This window comes from Perca fluviatilis, chromosome 8 (assembly GCF_010015445.1).
Source record: "Perca fluviatilis chromosome 8, GENO_Pfluv_1.0, whole genome shotgun sequence".
Classification (NCBI taxonomy): Eukaryota; Metazoa; Chordata; class Actinopteri; order Perciformes; family Percidae; genus Perca; species Perca fluviatilis.
Window position 1 is genome coordinate 4493613 of NC_053119.1, and position 19841 is coordinate 4513453.

The 19841-nt window shown below is 40.3% G+C and overlaps 1 protein-coding gene across 2 annotated transcripts; it reads left to right on the forward strand.

Moving 5' to 3' along the window:
• Window positions 1–6652: 6652 nt before the first annotated feature.
• Window positions 6653–16627, forward strand: LOC120564264 (troponin I, fast skeletal muscle-like). 2 transcript variants are annotated; one of them, XM_039809125.1, is made up of 8 exons: window positions 6740–6809; window positions 11194–11226; window positions 11347–11386; window positions 12338–12466; window positions 14488–14577; window positions 15224–15410; window positions 15878–15887; window positions 16468–16627. In XM_039809125.1, the coding sequence occupies exons 2-8, from the start codon at window positions 11219–11221 to the stop codon at window positions 16517–16519; spliced, it is 516 nt and encodes a 171-aa protein (XP_039665059.1). In that variant the 5' UTR covers window positions 6740–6809; window positions 11194–11218; the 3' UTR covers window positions 16520–16627. The 2 variants fall into 2 exon arrangements, with proteins under 2 accessions (XP_039665058.1, XP_039665059.1); XM_039809124.1 differs by lacking the exons at window positions 15878–15887; window positions 16468–16627 and having other exon boundaries at window positions 6653–6809; window positions 11183–11226; window positions 15224–15448.
• The last annotated feature ends 3214 nt before the right edge of the window (window positions 16628–19841 follow it).

Consider the following 19841-nt stretch of genomic DNA (forward strand, 5'->3'; position numbering starts at 1 on the left):
AAAAGAAGAACGGGACAGTTGGGTTTAGGAAATGTGACACGCGGGACACGATGTCCGGTCTCCTGGGTGAAAGTCCTGTGTTGTTTGACCCATCCTCCTCCCCAACCAACCTCCCTACGCGGAATGTCGGCTTTCCTACTACTCGCTACTGTAGTCACTCTTAATGCTACGTCATCTTCAAGCGCTGTGTAGCTGCTGCTCTCCCTGGTGCGTTCTACACACACGCTAAAAGGCCCTTTTTGCGTCGTTTCTGGCGCTGACAGCCACTGCCCAAACGTCCGTATTTTACGAGTTCGGAGTGAGAACGGGTTGTCCGACCAAACGCTCCAGGGCTCGTTTTAAAGGGACCAAACGAGGCAGGTGTGAAAGCAACCTTTAGAAGACATTAAATGTGAGCGAAATTTTGCCGTGACAAAATGTTTACTTCAGACAAAATTGACACTTTAATAATTTAAAAATTAAACAAACCCTGAGATTAAACTTTTCCTGATTGCTATGAATGTGATTAAAAGTTCTGTTTTATTCTGGCTTTAACGAAGTCGTGTTGTGCTCTTTGTAGCGCTGTGCACGTCAGTAAGGGACGAGACACAATATCCATGTTTCAACGCATTCTCATGAACGGGTTCGTACGATATCACACGGAAACGGATGCACAACATTTTGTATCATATCTAAAATACAAAATTAGGCAATCACATGACGATGGTAGTGTGTTTTAATTGTTGTCCATCTGAGTTTAAAAACATGACACGGCGGAGAGGGACACTGACAGCCAATCAGAATCCATCTGAGTTTCCAACATAATCGTCAAGACAATATAAACAATACCCAATTCTTTCTATTTTAGATTTAAATTAGCAATTAAATTATAAATGTGATGTAATACACTTCCATCTTTAATTAGAAACTCAGCCGTTTGTTTGAAAATCAACATTGCTCAGGGTTTGGTTTACAAATGATTTGTTTTTACATGAAATATTAAGAGCTATACTTTTAATACTTCATGTGTTTCCACTCAAAGGAAAATACATTTTATTCAGCGACATTTTACTTTTAAGTCCCCTTATTGTGCATTTATAAGCAGCATTTAAACATTTAATACATAGCTTATAACACACTATAATGTAGCTGTAAGCAGATACGTTTTACTGTTTAATTTTACAGCATTTGTCTGCTTTATAACAGCTCTTGTGAAAGTATTTTATATTATTACAGCTGTCTTATATTGTCTCTCGTGTTTGTACAGCCGCCTCCACTTATGAAAGAGTTATAGCTGCTTATAAATAAATACATAAACTCTTATATCGATAGGTATAAAGAGTACAACTACTATAACTACAACAACTATAGTGGTGCTCATAAGTGAATACACCCATGCTAAAGTTGACTAAAAAGAGGAATTTAAAAGAATCATCTTTTGTAAATTGAATCTGAAATACAGGGGGCATAAGTCAGTCCACCCCTATGTTAAATTCCCATAGAGGCAGGCAGATTTTTATTTTTAAAGGCCAGTTATTTCATGGATCCAGGATACTATGCATCCTGATAAAGTTCCCTTGGCCTTTGGAAAATAACTTAAATACCCTTACATACCCCCACATCATCCCATACCCTTACATACCTCCATACCTTCACCAACCCACATCATCCCATACCCTTCACCATACCCCCACATCATCCCATACCCTTCACCATACCCCCATCATCACATACCCTTCACCATACCCCCACATCACACATACCCTTCACCATACCCCCCATCATCACATACCCTTCACCATACCCCCACATCATCACATACCCTTCACCATACCCCCACATCATCCCATACCCTTCACCATACCCCCATCATCACATACCCTTCACCATACCCCCACATCACATACCCTTCACCATACCCACACATCCCATACCCTTCACCATACCCCACATCATCACATACCCTTCACCATACCCCACATCATCCCATACCCTTCACCATACCCCCCATCATCACACCCTTCACCATACCCCCATCATCACATACCCTTCACCATACCCCCATCATCACATACCCTTCACCATACCCCCATCATCACATACCCTTCACCATACCCCCATCATCACATACCCTTCACCATACCCCCATCATCACATACCCTTCACCATACCCCCACATCATCACATACCCTTCACCATACCCCACATCATCACATACCCTTCACCATACCCCCCATCATCACATACCCTTCAACCCATACCCCCACATCATCACATACCCTTCACCATACCCCACATCACCACATACCCTTCACCATACCCCACATCATCACATACCCTTCACCATACCCCATCATCACATACCCTTCACCATACCCCCACATCATCACATACCCTTCACCATACCTACAGATTGGCATGGTTTTATTTCAGTTTGATTTGCATTGAGAGATGATTTTATGGAAAGTACCCCATGCCAATCTGTAGGTATGGTGAAGGGTAAATGTCGATGGGCGGTATGGAAGGGATAATGTGATGTGGATGGGAAGGTATGGAATAATGTGGGAAGTATTTTAATTCCAAAGGCCAAGGGGAATTTATCAGGATGGATAGTGTCCTGGATCCATGATATAACTGGCCTTTAAAAATAAACATCTGCCTGCCTCTATGGGAATTGAACATAGGGGTGTGTATACTTAAGCCCCTTGTATTTTAAGGAAGAACATTTGTTTATTTACGATACATTATTCATTCACAAAGAAAACTGGTGTCCTTAAAGGTTTGATTTTTAAAAATTTCTTTAATTGAAAAAAATGAAGATCAATTCCCAAAAGATGATTTTTTTTTAGTCTTCTCTTTAGTCAACTTTAGCATGGGTATGTAAACTTATGAGCAGCACTGTATTGCAGTTTTCAGCGGTTATCTGGAATGAAAATTTAACGTTTTGTGTTTTTCTGCTGGAGTTTTATTTTATTTTGTTTAAGATCTGCAGAAAAACCTGCGTCCACAGGTTCTGTGTAGCCCAGGTTTTAAATAACTTATCACATGTTTAAATAGGGGGGGTTAAAGTGTTGTCGCCTGCTACGACCACACGGTGTCAGCAGAGCACTTCCTGTTTCACAGCTTCTGTCTTCTTACTGCTCAGAGTTTTAAATCTGCAAAACATCTCAGGACAGATTACTTTTACGATACGTTGAACAGAAGACAAATTCATTCTTCATTTTTCTTCAAATCATTTAAACATGTTTGGACTCAGTATGAGATTATTGTGAGTTTGAAATGAGAATATTGTCATTATTTCAAGAAAGTTTGTCATTAAAAATAACTTACATTATCGTTTTTTTTTTTCTTCACTTTGGCGTAAAAGGGCTTCCGTACTTTCTAGCATTTGATTAGAAACTTTTGCCCAAATAATTTGCATTTTAATGTCATTCATAATCCCAGACAATATGATTACTGTTGTCAATTTAGTTTATATCTAATGTCGGATTGTCTGACTGATGTCAAACTCAACTAACGTTATATATATTTATTTTAAAGATGTTTTTCTGTATAATTTCGATATTTACTGCCTTGTTCCTCCATTGATAAAAACACGATGACTTCTTAATCGACGGCACATGTTCAGTCAAACAAAAGGTGAGCCACATCCGTTTTTATATTTGTAATTGTGTGTTTTTTTCCGAGGTTTTATGTGCATAATTCTTCATTTAACAGTTACATACGAAGGTAAAGTTATTGATCTTTGTCTCTGTCCCCGGTGTGTGTTCAGATGCTGGGTCTGAATCCAGAATGAGCGGCAGCAGCAGCAGCAGCAACAAATACAGTAAGGTGTGTCTCTAAAATCTCCCTGACAACAAGAATTTAAAGGTCCCATGACATGAAAATGTCACTTTATGAGGTTTTTTAACATTAATATGAGTTCCCCCAGCCTGCCTATGGTCCCCCAGTGGCTAGAAATGGTGATAGGTGTAAACCGAGCCCTGGGTATCCTGCTCTGCCTTTGAGAAAATGAAAGCTCAGATGGACCAATCAGGAATCTTCTCCTTATGAGGTCATAAGGAGCAAGGTTACCTCCCCTTTCTCTGCTTTGCCCACCCAGAGAATTTGGGCCACCCATGAGAGAGAGAGAGAGAGAGACATCATGGCTTTCAAACGAGCAAAGTGGCAGTTGGTCAAGGCCACACCCCCACCCTCCACCTTGCCCCCCCCCTCTCTTCTCCTCAATAGCTACAGACACAGAGATGGCACATACTAAGGAAAGCTCATTGTGGGACTGGCTCTAGTGGCTGTAATTCTGCACCAAGGCTGAATTTCAGTAAAGAAACTTCAGATACAGTATTAGGGGACCACTAAGGTCTATATAAAAGAGACTTCAGATACAGTATTAGGGGACCACTAAGGTCTATATAAAAGAGACTTCAGATACAGTATTAGGGGACCACTAAGGCCTATATAAAAGAGACTTCAGATACAGTATTAGGGGACCACTAAGGTCTATATAAAAGAGACTTCAGATACAGTATTAGGGGACCACTAAGGCCTATATAAAAGAGACTTCAGATACAGTATTAGGGGACCACTAAGGTCTATATAAAAGAGACTTCAGATACAGTATTAGGGGACCACTAAGGTCTATATAAAAGAGACTTCAGATACAGTATTAGGGGACCACTAAGGTCTATATAAAAGCATCCAAATAGCACCATGTCATGGGACATTTAAGGTTTAGGGCCCTATCTTCCACCGACTCAGTTGTCAATTTCCCGTCCTGCATTCCATCTCTCTTTTCAAAGTCTTTGTTGTCTTTTTTCATCAGCATTTAAATGTTTTTCAGCTACATGGCTGTTGTTTGGTAAATCTATCGCTGGTCAGGGGGTACTTGGCTTAAAAACACAATTCAAATGGGGTACATTATTGAAAAAAGAGAACCCCTGCTTTAGAGGGTTAACCTAAAAGTATATATGACCTTGTTTCCAGATGTCTTGCAGCCTGACGGAGCAGACATTCAGTGAAGACATAATTGCATTATTTTGATTTTGTATAATGATTACTGGTTGTTAACCCTTGTGTCAAATTTGACCCGTTTTCAAAGTTTCTAATATCAGAAATATGGGTTTCTTTCAACCAAATTGCCCCAAAATAACACGAATGTACGTTATATGGAACCCATACAACATTTAAACAAAAAATAAGGATTATTTTTTTAGTCTTATTCAATTTTATAGCATTAAATTTTTTTTAAATGGTTTCAAAACCGTATCCTGACTAAACTTTGACAGTCAGACATCCTCTGATCTTAACTAATAGTCCAAATAATTTATAAGGTCTGCTTTTATTTAACTCAGACATTTGGTATAATGTCATGTAAGTTAGGTTTATTGACCATAAATTAAAAAAAAAGTGTTGAAAAAAGCGGCAAAAGCATAAAAAAAAAGTGACAAAAATGTCAGAAAAAGCGAGAGAACACCATGGCAGTATTGAATAATTGAAGCCCAGACGCAATTTAGTAATTTTCTCAATTTCTGATTCTCAGAAAATTGGATAAACAGGTTAAAGATCCAATTTTTTTTTATTAGTCAAGGCAAGGAAAAATTGGATATTGGAACCCATTTTTCCAAATGTCCTTTTGTGCTTAGAAAATTGAACCGATAAGCGTTACACTGACCTAAGAGGTCATGGGATCACTATTTTGCCTGGGGTATTGCAGGTATATTTTTATTTTATTTTATTAGGATCCCCATTAGCTGATGCAACAAATGCATCCGCTACTCTTCCTGGGGTCCACACATAACACATAACATGAATAAACAAACAATCCTACAACGAAACAGCAAATTCTCATAAAATACAAATATACATATATACACACTCACATATGGACATATACATGCACACACACACACATATACCTCTACATACACATACAATATACTCTATCTACCAATGTAAGTTAACATAAAAAATCCTTTTATTTGCTTTTTAAAACTCAGAATATTTTGAATTTTAGCAATATGACCTGGAAGAGAGTTACATTCAACCATAGCTCTATACAACACTGTACGTTGTTTTGAATTTGTCCTAGATTTTGGAATAATATATTTACCAATTACGGCATGCCTCGTGAGATATGTATGTACATTAGAGCTCAGAGTAAGTTGCCTATACAGACAATCTGAAGTATTTTTTTTTTTAATTTTATTTATAAAGCCAAGGAGTGATGTTTTTGACCTCTCATCAACCGGTAACCAGTATAGTTTGCTGTGCATTTTGTTAACATTAGCCCTCGTCGTACAACAAAGGGCTAAACGTGCAGCTCTATTCTGAACCCTATATATAGTATATAGTAATGATAAGAGATGTGCCACTGTGGTTGCTGGACTCATTCTCTTTTTAATTTATTTTTGTTCTTTTTTTACTATTATTACTTATTTTTTATTCCAAGTGCATGTATGGGACTTTATACATATTATTATACCACAACAATGCCCTCAGTTCTGTCCTGATTGACTAACACTCAATAAAAGAAAAAACTTGAAAAGTTGAAGGCTTTTATTTTCACGCCTTGTTTCCAGATGTCTTCCTGTCCCGCGGCAGGGGAGGGGGGGGGGCTGCAGCCTGACGGAGCGTGGGATTTATGGGATATACGAGGCGAGCGGTCAAAGAATGAAGGTATTTCAGGCCCTTCCTCATGGCCATATAGAGGAGCTTCCAAACCCCCATCCAAGCACATATATACCCCCACAGATTTCACTTTTTCGCCTGTGTGACTCCCTCACTGCCCTGTCGCGTCTCTCCCACCACCCTCCTCTTCGCCAACACGTTCGTAGGTGAGAAACTCTTTAACTTTGTGGGGATTAGTTGCTGGGTGCGTGTGGAGGGTGCGCTCACAGGCCCTATCATTAATAAGTCTAATAGCACGGTTTGGAGGAAGTTATCTTATTTTTCTTTCTATTCCAACAGAAGGGTGAGGTTTGGAGGAAGTTATCTTATTTTCTGTTCATATATTAGAAGTTAGGGCGCCTATTCCAGGTTATTGTGGGGGGTGTTTGGGCGAGCTATTTGCGTTTCATTATTCAAGAAAAAAGCCAGTGGGGGGGAGCAGGCGCGAGTGTGTTAGGGGGTTTATTGCTGTTTTTGTCATGGTATACAAGAAATATTTGCAAAAAGCTGTTATGTGGGTGTTTTATTATAATTTCTTTGCATATTTGTTTGTTCTTCGTCTTTAGGACCACTAGGTTGCAGTAGTTTGTTTTTCTAATTTTTGTTAATCCTTTTTAGCTCTGTAGCATTGTTTTATGAGTGCAGATCTTTTATTACGTTCACAAAATAAATGTAAAAAAATATATTAAAACACGCCAAAAAAATCAAACGTTTTTTCCAGTTTTTAAGCTGGAAGTTGGAAGTGATGATGTGTCCGGCCTAAATGTAGGAATTTCATAAATTTCTCAGGGGAGTTCTTCTTCTAAGATGTTTATTCAAAAAGCAAATGTAAAAAATATATTAAACAAGCCAAAAAATACTTCTTAAAATAAATGTAAAAAATATGTGCTGCATACAAAAATAAGCGTTCCTTCCTTTATAGCTCCCGCAGTTGTGCCAGGAGGTGTGTTCTCCAGGCCATGTTCATTCCATATTTTCTCAGAGTCGCGGTCTTCTGTATTTCTTATAATGTTTTCTTTTTTCTTGTTCTTCACTATATTATTGCATCTACCGGCAGCGTTCTTTGGCCCCTTCCAACTTTCACAACTTCCAATCATTGGCATCCAATAACCTTTTTAAGTGAAAAATAGCCCAATATCGGTTTACAGCTAGCCAAGTGATTACGCCAGTAATCTTTGCTTCCTTTCACACTGACAACTGAACAACTTTAAATAATCTCCGTCGGCATGTACAGATTTAACGAGGCAGTTTGACTGCTGACAAGACAACTGTTGTAATTGCAATAATGATAAAAATATTACGAGTAAAAAAAAAATGTAATTAAAATAAAAAAATAAAAAAAATAAAAATAATAAAAATAAAAAATAAAAAATAAAAAATTAAATTTAAAGATTTAAAATTTAAAAATAAAAAATAAAATTAAAATAAAAATAAAAATAAAAATAAAAATAAAAATTAAAAATTAAAATTAAAAATTAAAATAAAATTAAATTAAAAAATTAAAAAATTTAAAATTTAAATTTATTTAAAATTTAAAATTTGAATTAAAAATTGAAATAAAATTTTTTTTTTAAAGGGTTTTTAAAGATTTAAGAAATTAAAATTAAAAATTAAATTTAAATTTAAAATAAAAATTAAAATTAAAATTAAATTTAAAATTTTAAATTTTTTTTTTTTTTTTTAATTTTTTTTTAAAGTTAAGTTTAATTTTTTTTTTTTAAAATTTTTTTTTTTTTTTAAATTGTTGAACTAATTTAAGAGTTTAAAGAAAATGTTTAAATTTTTAATGGGAAATATTTTTTTCTTCCTCCCCAAAACAGTAGTTTTGAAGTAGAGGTCAATGAAAACCTTTTTTTACCAAATCTAGTTCAAAATGTTTGGGCAACTTAACATCTAAAGCAGTTTGATGGAACTTCCTTTCCTTCATTCCTCCACCCCCCCCTCTTTCTCTCTCTCTCTCTCTCTCCTCTCTCTCCCTATCTCTCTCTCTCTCTCCAGCTTGCGCTTCCTGAAAGAGTCCACGGCGTGCTCTCCCTCGGTTTGTTTATCTTCTATTTCACCCTTCTGCTTCCTTTCATTCATTCTCTCCATTCTTTCTCTCTCTTCTGCTCTCCAGTTCCTTATCCGTGACGTTTTGGTGAAAAATAACCCGTCTCGGTTTACAGCTGTGCTCCTATCCTCTGTTCCTTCTTCCCTCCTCTCTCTCACATGTACCACTCCTCTCCCTCCTGTTCCATTATGCTGTGTCTCCACCCCTCACTCCTCCATTCCACTCCGCTCCGCTCCTCCGCTCCTCCGCTCCACTCCAGTTCCGCTCCACCTCCTCCCTCCGCCTCCCTGTCCGCTCCCTGGTCCCGTGTTCCTCCATTCTTTCTCTCCTCTCTCTCTCTCTCGTCCTGCGTCTGTGTCTCTCTCCTCTGTTTGGGTTTGTGTGTCTCTCTCTCTCTCTCTCTCTTGTGACCTCTCTCTCTCTCTCTCTCTCCCTCTCTCTCTTTCCTCTCTCCTGTCTCTCCCCCTGTCTCTGTCTCTCCTGTGCTCTCTCTCTCTCTGCTGTCTCTTCTCTCTCTCTCTCTCTCTCTCTCCTCTCCTCTCTCCTCTCTCTCTCTCTCTCCTCTCTCTCTCTCTCTCTCTCCTCTCTCTCTCTCTCACTCTCCTCTCTCTCTCTCCTGTCTCTCTCTCTCCTCTCTCTCTCTCCCTTCCTCTTTCTCTCTCTCTCTCTCTCTCCTCTCTCTCTCTCTCTCCTCTGCCTCTCTCTCTCTCTCCTCTCTCTCTCTCTCCCTGTCTCCTCTCTCTCTCTCTCTCTCCCTCTGCCTCTCTCTCTCTCTCTCTCTCTCTCTCTCCTCTCTCTCCTGTCTCCCTCTCTCTCTCTCTCTCTCTCTCTCCCTCTCTCTCTCTCTCTCTCCCTCTCCCTCCCTCTCTCTCCTCCCTCTCTCTCTCTCTCTTTCTCTCTCTCTCTTTCTCTCTCTCTCTTTCTCTCTCTATTTCTTCCTCTCCCTCTCCCTTCCTCTCTCTCTTTCCATCTCCCTCCCTCCCTCTCTCTCTCGCTGTCTCCCCCCTCTCTCTCTCTCCCTGTCTCTCTCTCTCCCTCTCTCTGTCTCTCTCCCTCTCTCTACCTCCCTCTCTCCCTCTCCCTCTGTCTCTCCCTGTCTCCCCCCTCTCTCTCTCTCCCTGTCTCTCTCTCTCCCTCTCTCTACCTCCCTCTCTCCCTCTCCCTCCCTCCCTCCCTCCCTCCCTCCCTCCCTCTCTGCGTGTCAGACGAGCTATGTGTCTATGTTACCGCCTGTAGATCAATCCTCATACATGTCAATGTTGACCTTTTGAACATGAGCCAGGATTAGCTCGGAGCCCCCGGGGGGCCCCTCGGGTGGCCCGCAGACCACAGTTTTGACAAACTCTGAAACGACAGTTAACGCTGACTGGCAGATTCCTTAGTTATGATTGCCAAGATGCCTCACCCGTTTTCTCAAAAGTGTAAACACAAAACCAAATTCTCAAACTATATTCACAAGCAGACGCAGTTGTCAATTTCCCGTCCAGCGCCCGCGTCGTATAAATAGCAAATGTGACTGCACCCATCTGTGCACCCGTGGGCCTTCCTGCTTAGCAAACCAGTCGCTCCAGAAAAACGCGATTATGCGATCGCATAATTCAAAGCATAATCAGCCAAAGTCCGCATATTTATGCGCATTTTTTCAAATATGCCGCACTTTCGCTGCATAAATTGCTGATTTCCGCGCTTACATGATTTCATAATCCCCGCATTTTCGTTGCACAAAAGTCCCGTAATATATCTTAGCAGAAAGTTGAAAAATGTTGCGTTTACTTCACACAAGAGCAGCCGTTTTCCCCTGTTGCCATGGGAACGTTATTAAGTGATGTCATTACGCGACGTGAACATCATCGAAAAGCAGGGTGTTGTTTTTTCTCTTTTTCATCAAACCACAGTTTTTGCAAGTTCCCGTAATTTCATCGCATAAAATTGCATAAATATCATACAGAGCATATTCCATCGCATTTTTTACGAAAACGTGCCGCATAATCAAGGATTTTTGCCCCGCAACAAGCACAAAACAAATCCGCATTTTTCTGGAAGGACTGGCAAATCCTCCATCATAACAGCAATGCTCCAAGGTCCAAACACGCCTGGCTTTTAAAGGGAATGGGAGATGATCTCTGATTGGTTGATTGCATGTTACGCCCAAAACACACCTCTGATTAATGAAGACACTAAGGACAACCCTTTAGGACCAGGCGCCCGGCACACAGACCCTTTATTACTGCCGTCAAACGCCAGCAAAAGTGGATTTGGACACGCCCTAAACACACCTGCACCAGGCGCTTCACACCGTGCGCTTAGAATCGTTAAAATAGGGCCCTAAATGTTTTGGCAATTTCAGAAAAAACTTGGTTGAAAGAAACCCAAATATCTGATATAGAATCTTTTTGAAAACGGAGAGGGTTAAATATTTCAACACAATGAACTACCAGGAACAGGAATCGTTTGACTTGTTTCATATTTTCTGTCTTCTTCATGTTTCTGATTGTTCACAGAGTCTGAAACTAAAAAGAAGCCAAGATGTCTGAGTGAGTATGAGTTTAATGTGTTAACGGTGCATTGTTGATGTATTAATGTTCGTTGGACCGTTTTCTGTGATAATACCAGACTGTTGTTATTAATATCTTTGCTGTTTTATTTAATTAAAGGGGAAAGAAGATGACATCGAGCCGCAGGCATCATCTCAAGGTAAGATTTAACAGAATTACTAGAATATAAAAGAGGTTCAGGCGGACACAGAGGCGACTTTAAGGGCAGAAACTCTTCTTTAACAGAGTCTAAAAGAGACTTCAGATACAGTATTAGGGGACTACTAAGGTCTATATAAAAGAGACTTCAGATACAGTATTAGGGGACCACTAAGGCCTATATAAAAGAGACTTCAGATACAGTATTAGGGGACCACCAAGGTCTATATAAAAGAGACTTCAGATACAGTATTAGGAGACCACTAAGGCCTATATAAAAGACTTCAGATACAGTATTAGGGGACCACTAAGGTCTATATAAAAGAGACTTCAGATACAGTATTAGGGGACCACTAAGGTCTATATAAAATAGACTTCAGATACAGTATTAGGGGACCACTAAGACCTATATAAAAGACTTCAGATACAGTATTAGGGGACCACTAAGGTCTATATAAAAGAGACTTCAGATACAGTATTAGGGGAACTTAAAAACATCCAAAGAGCACCATGTCATGGGACCTTTTATTTTAAATTTTTTGTCCAGCTCATGAACTGGCCCATGAAAGTGGTAAGTCTAGATCGGCGGCCCATTGTTTTTTCAACTGACACTGGGCTGGCCCAAAACACAGTCAAAAATATCACATAAGCTAAGATTTTTGGCCCCAGTCCGTCCCTGGCAGCAGGGAAAAACATTCATTTTTCTACACTTTGTCTATTTGTAATTTCTCCTATATTCACAAAAGCTGTAGAGACACCAAATGGCTACAAAGAGAAACAAAGCATCTACAAAGAGACAAAAAAGTGTCGTGGTTATCGTCTCGTTATAGTAGTTTCCCTACTGCTTGTCAGGGCAGTTCTGTGGAGGTATTCTGTCCCCTTTTTTTCCCCTGTGATAACTGTAATAATAATAATAATAACTGTAATACTTGTCTGTGTCCCTGTCCTGCAGAGTTTGATCCTGCAGATCGCTGCTTCCTGGATTGAGGAGGAGACTAAGGAGACAGAGGCCGCCAAAGCAGCGTACTTGGCAGAGCATTGCCCCAACCCTGACCTGAGCGGAGACCAGGCGGCTCTGATGGTACAAAAAACCCCAACTGAAACACACTTAAAAACTTTGCTTTGAGTCCTAAAGAGTAGAAGCGGTTTGGGAGAGGTAGCCTACAGCAGCTTCTGGGGCTCCGGCCCTGAATGTTTTCTCAAAAGCCCCGAAATCTTTGAGGGTTTTTAAAATAACTTTAAAGTGATGATTCGGAGTAATTCACCCTAGGGTCCTTTGCACCATGACCTCGAGCCAAACACCCCCCCAGAAGCTTTTTTCACCTGGGTCTAACATTGGGGGAGTTAGCGTAGAGTAGCGTTATCAGCTGAATAGCTTAGTGCAGGGGCTAATGGACCCACGTTTGTATCTTGTAAGTTACCCCACTAATAATGCCCGAAATGATACAAAGAGGTTATGCTCTCATAAAACGATGGATTGGAAAGTTTGTAAGTACACCAGAAGTTTATGTAAATAACACTTGCCTGCTGGCTTCTGCTCTCTGCTGTTGTTGTTGCTGCTGTAAGACGAGTGCTTAGGGCCGTCTATAAATTACAACACCGAAAAGAGATGCAACAAAAATATTTATTAATTAAAAAAATTTTTAAAAGTAAGTGCTGTAGTATAACTAGCAGGAGACAAGTAATAATTGAGGTAAGTTTGGAGACATTACCTTATTTAATCATTAAATTAATAAATATTTTTGTTGTATTCTCTTTGCGTGTAGTAATTTGTAGACGGCCCCTAAGCCTCGTCTAACTGCAGGTAGCAGCAGCAGCAGAAGAGAGCCAAGAGAGCACGAGTTCATAAACTTCTGGTGTACTACAAACTTCAACCATTGTTTTAAGACAAAACCTATTTTGTACTACTTGTATAGGTTTGGTATCATTTCGGGCATTATTAGTGGGGTAACCAAGATACAAACGGTCCATTACGCCCCTACACTAAGCTATTCAGCTGATAACGCTACTCTAAACAAAATGTTAGACCCAGGTGAATAAGTATGTAAATTATCCTCTGAACCATCACTTTAACTTTGTGTCATTTCCCTTCGGTCTCTATCTGACTGGACCGGCAAATCAACAGAGCAAAAGTTCTGTTACTGTGAACTCTACTCCAGCATAGTGTAACGAAAATAGGTTTCAAGATCAGGCTTCATCTCCACTCGAAAACAAATGTCTTTTGCTACGTTTACGCCGCGCATTTGCACTACTACAGCGTTTCCCTCGATGGTGTTTTAAGCCCCCAACGTCGACTTCAAGGCAGCGCTGCGACCGTTGACTTCAAGGCACCTAACCCTAACCCTAACCCTGACCTTAATTTACACAGTTTTAATGGTATGTGTATATTTTTTAACCTCAAGGGCAAGTAATTCAGACAGTATTTTAGACAATTTAAATGTTTTTATTTTAATTTATGAGGTTAAATAATATGTCTTTAATATTGGGATTTCTTTTGTATTGCGATACCGGGCTAATTATTTAAATAGCTCTATATATATATATATATATTTATATTTTACTTATTTTAATTATTTATTTTGTAATGTCTCTAGGAGAAAGACCAGGGCAGGTGTGGACGAGACCTTTTATTTAAAGTTTAATCTTCCGCTGTCAGTCCTGTCCAGTGGTTCTGTTAAGCTGCTTTTAATATTCGGCCTTCTTTTAAACAGCTTTTATATAACCGAACCCAGCATTTTAAGGAGGTTTTTAAGTATTTTATTCACACCAGTGGTCCCCTTGTGCCCGTGCCCCTCGCAGCGGCCATCCCGGGCCGCTGTGTTTTAACCCAAACCATAACCCTAACCCTAACCCTTCCAGGCGAGGCCCTGCTCATTGACATACACCATGACGCACGCCAAGAATCGCTGTCAACTATCATGTTTTTTTTCCCAAATGATTAACAGATTTTAAAGCATTCTATTATCAAATATCATGAAAAACAGTGCATAGCTGCCGTAAATGGGACCCTCCAGGTCTGGTCTGAGCCCCAAATGTCTGGAACGTGTGAAGAACGAACGGAGGCTGTGAGGAGCTGATTTTGTTCTCTTTTCGCATCAACAGGAAATCTGCAAAAAGCTGCACCAGGCCCTCGACAAGATCGATGAGGAAAGATACGACGCAGAGGCCAAAGTGACAAAGTCAGACAAAGAGGTAAAGATGTGTCTCGGTTACTTTTACTTTCATGTGAAAAGTACCAGGTTTCATGAGTCCCTTTCCAAGGATAAAAGAGACTTCAGATACAGTATTAGGGGACCACTAAGGTCTATATAAAAGAGACTTCAGATACAGTATTAGGGGACCACTAAGGTCTATATAAAAGAGACTTCAGATACAGTATTAGGGGACCACTAAGGTCTATATAAAAGAGACTTCAGATACAGTATTAGGGGACCACTAAGGTCTATATAAAAGAGACTTCAGATACAGTATTAGGGGACCACTAAGGTCTATATAAAAGAGACTTCAGATACAGTATTAGGGGACCACTAAGGTCTATATAAAAGAGACTTCAGATACAGTATCACAAGCTGAGCTTGTCAAAAAAGTGGCAAAAAAACAGCACTTTTAGTGGACGGAAATTGAAAAGGCGCAATTGCCCGTTAACTTTACATTGCAGCTTGTTTTGCCGCTGCCGACAGCAGCGATCTTGTGTAATACTGGACCAATGTCAGAGATTGTTCACATTAGTCACCAGACGCAAAAACATAGGAAAGTAAGGGTCCAAGTTGAAAACACACGAAGTTACCCTTTAAGTAAAAGTATGCACCAACACGTCGTGATGTTTTTCCGCCTCCAGATTGAAGATCTGAAGCTGAAGGTGGTGGAGCTGGCCGGAGTGAAGAAACCCGCCCTGAAGAAAGTGCGCATGTCTGCTGACACCATGCTGCAGGCTCTGTTGGGAGGAAAACACAAGGTGACCATGGACCTGAGGTCCAACCTGAAGCAGGTCAAGAAGGAAGTCAAAGAGGAGGTGAGACACGCTGACATCTTGGCGGCCTTTTTCTAAACCTAACCAAGCACTTTTGTTTCAATTCACAACGTTAACCCAGGGTTCAAAACTGCGGACCGTTCGACAACGTGCGCCTGTAGCTGGTATGAGGATGCGTAATAAGTTTCCCTTGAAACGTTATTGCGATTAGAGTATTTTTGATTTGATTTTGATTTGATAAGGATCCCCATTAGCTGATATAGAACATCCACACAAAACATAAAACATGATGAGATGTTTTCAGACAAGACAACCACATGATATAAAAATAAGAATAGTGTAACTAACAATATTCTTTCTTGCAAACATAACTATAAATATTCCTTGTTATATACTCTTATATATTACACTTCATAAGTACTGAGAATTGGAATGTAATTTTTTAGGAGACGTGGTTGCCACATTGATGTTTTTCACTGAGTAAAAGTTGAAATAAAGTTTGGTGGGGAGTTCAGAATTGAAGACGTTGGAGGTAAAAGATTATCGTTGGGCCACCCAAAAGAAAATGATATTTCAGAAAGAAATGACCCAAACCATAGGGCTGTGGGAACATAGGGCAGTGGGACCATTGGGCTGTGGGAACATAGAGCTGTGGGACCATTGGTCTGTGGGAACATAGAGCTGTGGGACCATTGGGCTGTGGGACCATTGGGCTGTGGGAACATAGGGCTGTGGGACCATTGGTCTGTGGGAACATAGAGCTGTGGGACCATTGGGCTGTGGGACCATTGGGCTGTGGGACCATTGGGCTGTAGGACCATAGGGCTGTGGGAACATTGGGCTGTGGGACCATTGGGCTGGTAGGACCATAGGGCTGTATGGGACGCATGGGCTGTGGGACCATGAGGGGTGAACATGGACGCCGTGGGACCATTGGGCTGTGGGACCTGGGGCGTGGTGCGACCGGCCGTGGGCGCGGGCTGTGGCGGGGTGGGACCATTGGGCTGTGCGATAGGGCGGCCATTCGGGTGACCGAGGGCGGTGGGGCAACTGGGTTGAACATGTGCGGCTTAGCTTTCGGTGTGTTGGATGCTGCGGGAACTGGCGACTAGGGTAAACATCGAGGACAAAGCCGACAGGAAGAAGATGTTCGAGACTTCCTAAAGACTTTTACTTCGTGTGGGGCTTCTACTTCAACTCTTTATTACATCTCACCTTTTTTCATGGAATTGAAAAAAAAACTGCTGCCATTAAATTGTTTTTTGGAATGAGGCAATTCTGTCACACTGCAGTTTCTTTCCAGACGTTGTTTGGAAGTTTGACTAACGAAGGGTTAACATATGTTCGTTTCCTTCTACTAAACCAGATCGATGTTGGCGTTGATTGGAACCTGAGATTCCCTTCACACGTAAAGGGATAGTTCGGATGTTTTGAAGTGTGGTTGTATGAGCTACTTCTCCAGTCAAAAACATCAGTATCAGTTTAAGTCTGCGCTAGATTTAGAATATTTTCAGAGCTTTACCTTTGCTGTCAGACAGCCCTTTACGACGGGGAACTGAAGCAGTTATCTCTGCTCTCTTCAAAGCCACCAGACTCCTTATTCAAAGACAGTAATTTTACCTCGCAGAACACGGGAGTTGCTGCTCTACCGCTGCCTCTGTCGGTTAGTTAGTTTGTGATATTATCCCTACTAACCCTAAGCTAAAGGGTCAGGGTTAGGGTTAGGATAATTCAGATTTTCTCTTACACTGTCTTTCACTGTTGGTTTATTATTAAACCAAATCAAAAAGTAGTTTGTGTTTGAGGTAAAGTGAACAGAATCTGATCTGATTTAGGTTTAAAACATTTTGGTTTTAATGTGGTTCCAAATATCTTTTTATTGAATTTTAAGAAAATCCTGGTTAGCTGATTGGATAAACCATCTGTCTATCACCAACTGGGCCAAATCAACAAATCAGATCAACGAAGCATAGCTCGTTAGCTCAGCAAGCAAGCAACATGTCGGTAAAGGATATTTGCCGTTTGTGTAACGAGAATTTAGGAATAAAAGGCACCATTTCAGGTTCCTGGTCCATATTCCAAAAGAAGGATCCAACAGAAAAAAGCATTAGCGAGCGGCTAACAGAATTAGGGCTGAAAATACTGGTTAGCTGATTGGATAAACCATCTGTCTATCACCACCTATATTGGTGATAGACGCTTCTTGTTGCGTCACACCTAAACCCGCCTCAAAACCAACGCTGATTGGTCGGTCGTTTGGCAAACGGCTCCAAATTTTCTCCATCTCAAGATGCCAGACTGATCTGCGAGTGGAAAACTGGAGCTCGCCAGATCAGGACGCTCTCACGAGGCTAGTCGTAAAGGGCTGTCTGACAGCAAGGTAAAGCTGTAAAAATAATCTAAATATAGCGCACACTTAAACTGATATAGATGTTTTTAGGTGTCTAAAATGCGTCATCCGCCATCTACTGCAGCTCATACACTGACTATGGAGAAGTAGCTCATTCAACAACATCTGAACTGTCCCTTTTTAGTCTTAGATAGAAGTAGAGACTAATTCCAAATCTGTAGAAGCTGTTTTTTTAGGTTGAGAAGTCACTTAAACTTTCATTTAAACTGATGAATATTTCTTTGGGCACAACAGCAAATAAAAAAAAACTGAGTGGTGTGTTCATGATGAACCACCAGATGTCGGCAGAGAGCCTTGCGCTCCCTCCTTCTCTTTTCCCGCTGGATGATTTTTCCTTCCTGCACATCATCTCTTCTTGACAAATATTTTCACCAGTTGTTCATCGCATCGCATGAAGATCTACAGACGGTGAGTAACCTTTTTTCCTCTTATCAATTTACTTTTTTTGTGTGATCTTTGATTGCAGTTTGCTCTCCTAAACTCTACATATCTCCCTCATAGTTGCCTTTAAGTTACTTAAAATGTATTTATTTTCAAATTCAGCTCTGCACGGGGCACGCTAAATCTCAAAACGGTGTGCATACACACGAAAGTGTATGCTATTAACTATTAAAGTTAACTTTAGCTACAATGCACCTGAGCTGAGCCACAATGAGCTCTGTTGAGGGTTTTTAATGACATTTTTATGGCTTCAGACTCTGGTGATATTGTTGATCTGCTGTTACTGGATCTCACGGCTGCATTCGATACAGTCGATCACCATATTTTATTGTCCCGATTGGAGAGCTGTGTGGGCATTAAGGGGTTGGCCTTAACCTGGATTATGTCCTATTTGGAGGGCAGAAGTTTTTCAGTCCAGGTTGGTGATGATGTGTCCTCTACGGCTCCCCTGTCGTGTGGAGTTCCTCAAGGGTCTGTCCTTGGGCCGCTACTTTTTTCGTTGTATCTCTTGCCTCTTGCGTCAATCCTTAGAAGTCATAATGTTTCGTTTTATTTTTATGCTGATGACTGCCAAATTTATGTACCAATAGGACAGTCAAAAGCTCTCTTGGAGTGTCTGACTGAAGTGAAAGCTTGGATGTCAATACATTTTTTGTATTTTAATGAGAGCAAGACTGAGCTTGTGTTATTTGCTCCTAGTGACTCAGCAGCTATGACACCTGTTGACTTGGGTTGGTTAACTAGAGATATTAGCCCTGTGGTTACAAACCTGGGAGTCAAGTTGGATGGTCGTTTAAAACTCGATGCTCAGATTGGTGCAGTGGTGAAGACCAGCTTTTTCCAGCTTAGGCAACTGGCTAAAGTGAAACCGGTTCTATCGCGACATGATTTTGAAATTTTAATTCATGCCTTTATTACTACTCGTTTAGATTATTGCAATGCACTCTACACTGGCATTAGCAAATCAAATATGGCACGATTACAATTGGTTCAAAATGCAGCTGCTCGTCTTTTAACTGGAACTCGAAAATTTGATCATATTACACCTATCCTCCAATCTCTCCACTGGCTTCCTGTGCATTTTTGCACAGATTTTAAAATTCTTTTATTTGTTTTTAAATGTCTGCATGATTTGGCCACCAAGTATTTGTCCAACTTGATTGTACCCTATACCCCCTCTCGTTTGCTCCGGTCGGCGGACCAGGCACTACTGGTCATCTGTAAGACCAAACGTAAAACCAGGGTGATCGTGCGTTTGCGGTGGCAGCTCCGAGACTCTAAAATTAACTACCTTTGCACATCAGATTGACCGAGTATATTCCCGTTTTTTAAATCTCCTCTTAAAACTCATTTATTTTCTTTGGCTTTTAACTCAGTTTGAGGGATGATTTTTGAGGTTGTTTTTCTTTTTTGAATTTTTTTGTATTGCTATTTTATTGTTCTATTGTGCCACTACTATATGTTATTACTTATTTTAGATTGTGTTCAGCACTTTGGTCAACCATGTTGTTTTTAAAGTGCTTTATAAATAAAGGTGGATTGGATTGGAACTTTGTTGTAAATTGTAAATTACATGCGTTGGCTTAACTTACGTCGCTGTGTACGTAATGTACTTGACGTACTTAAAGGGTAACT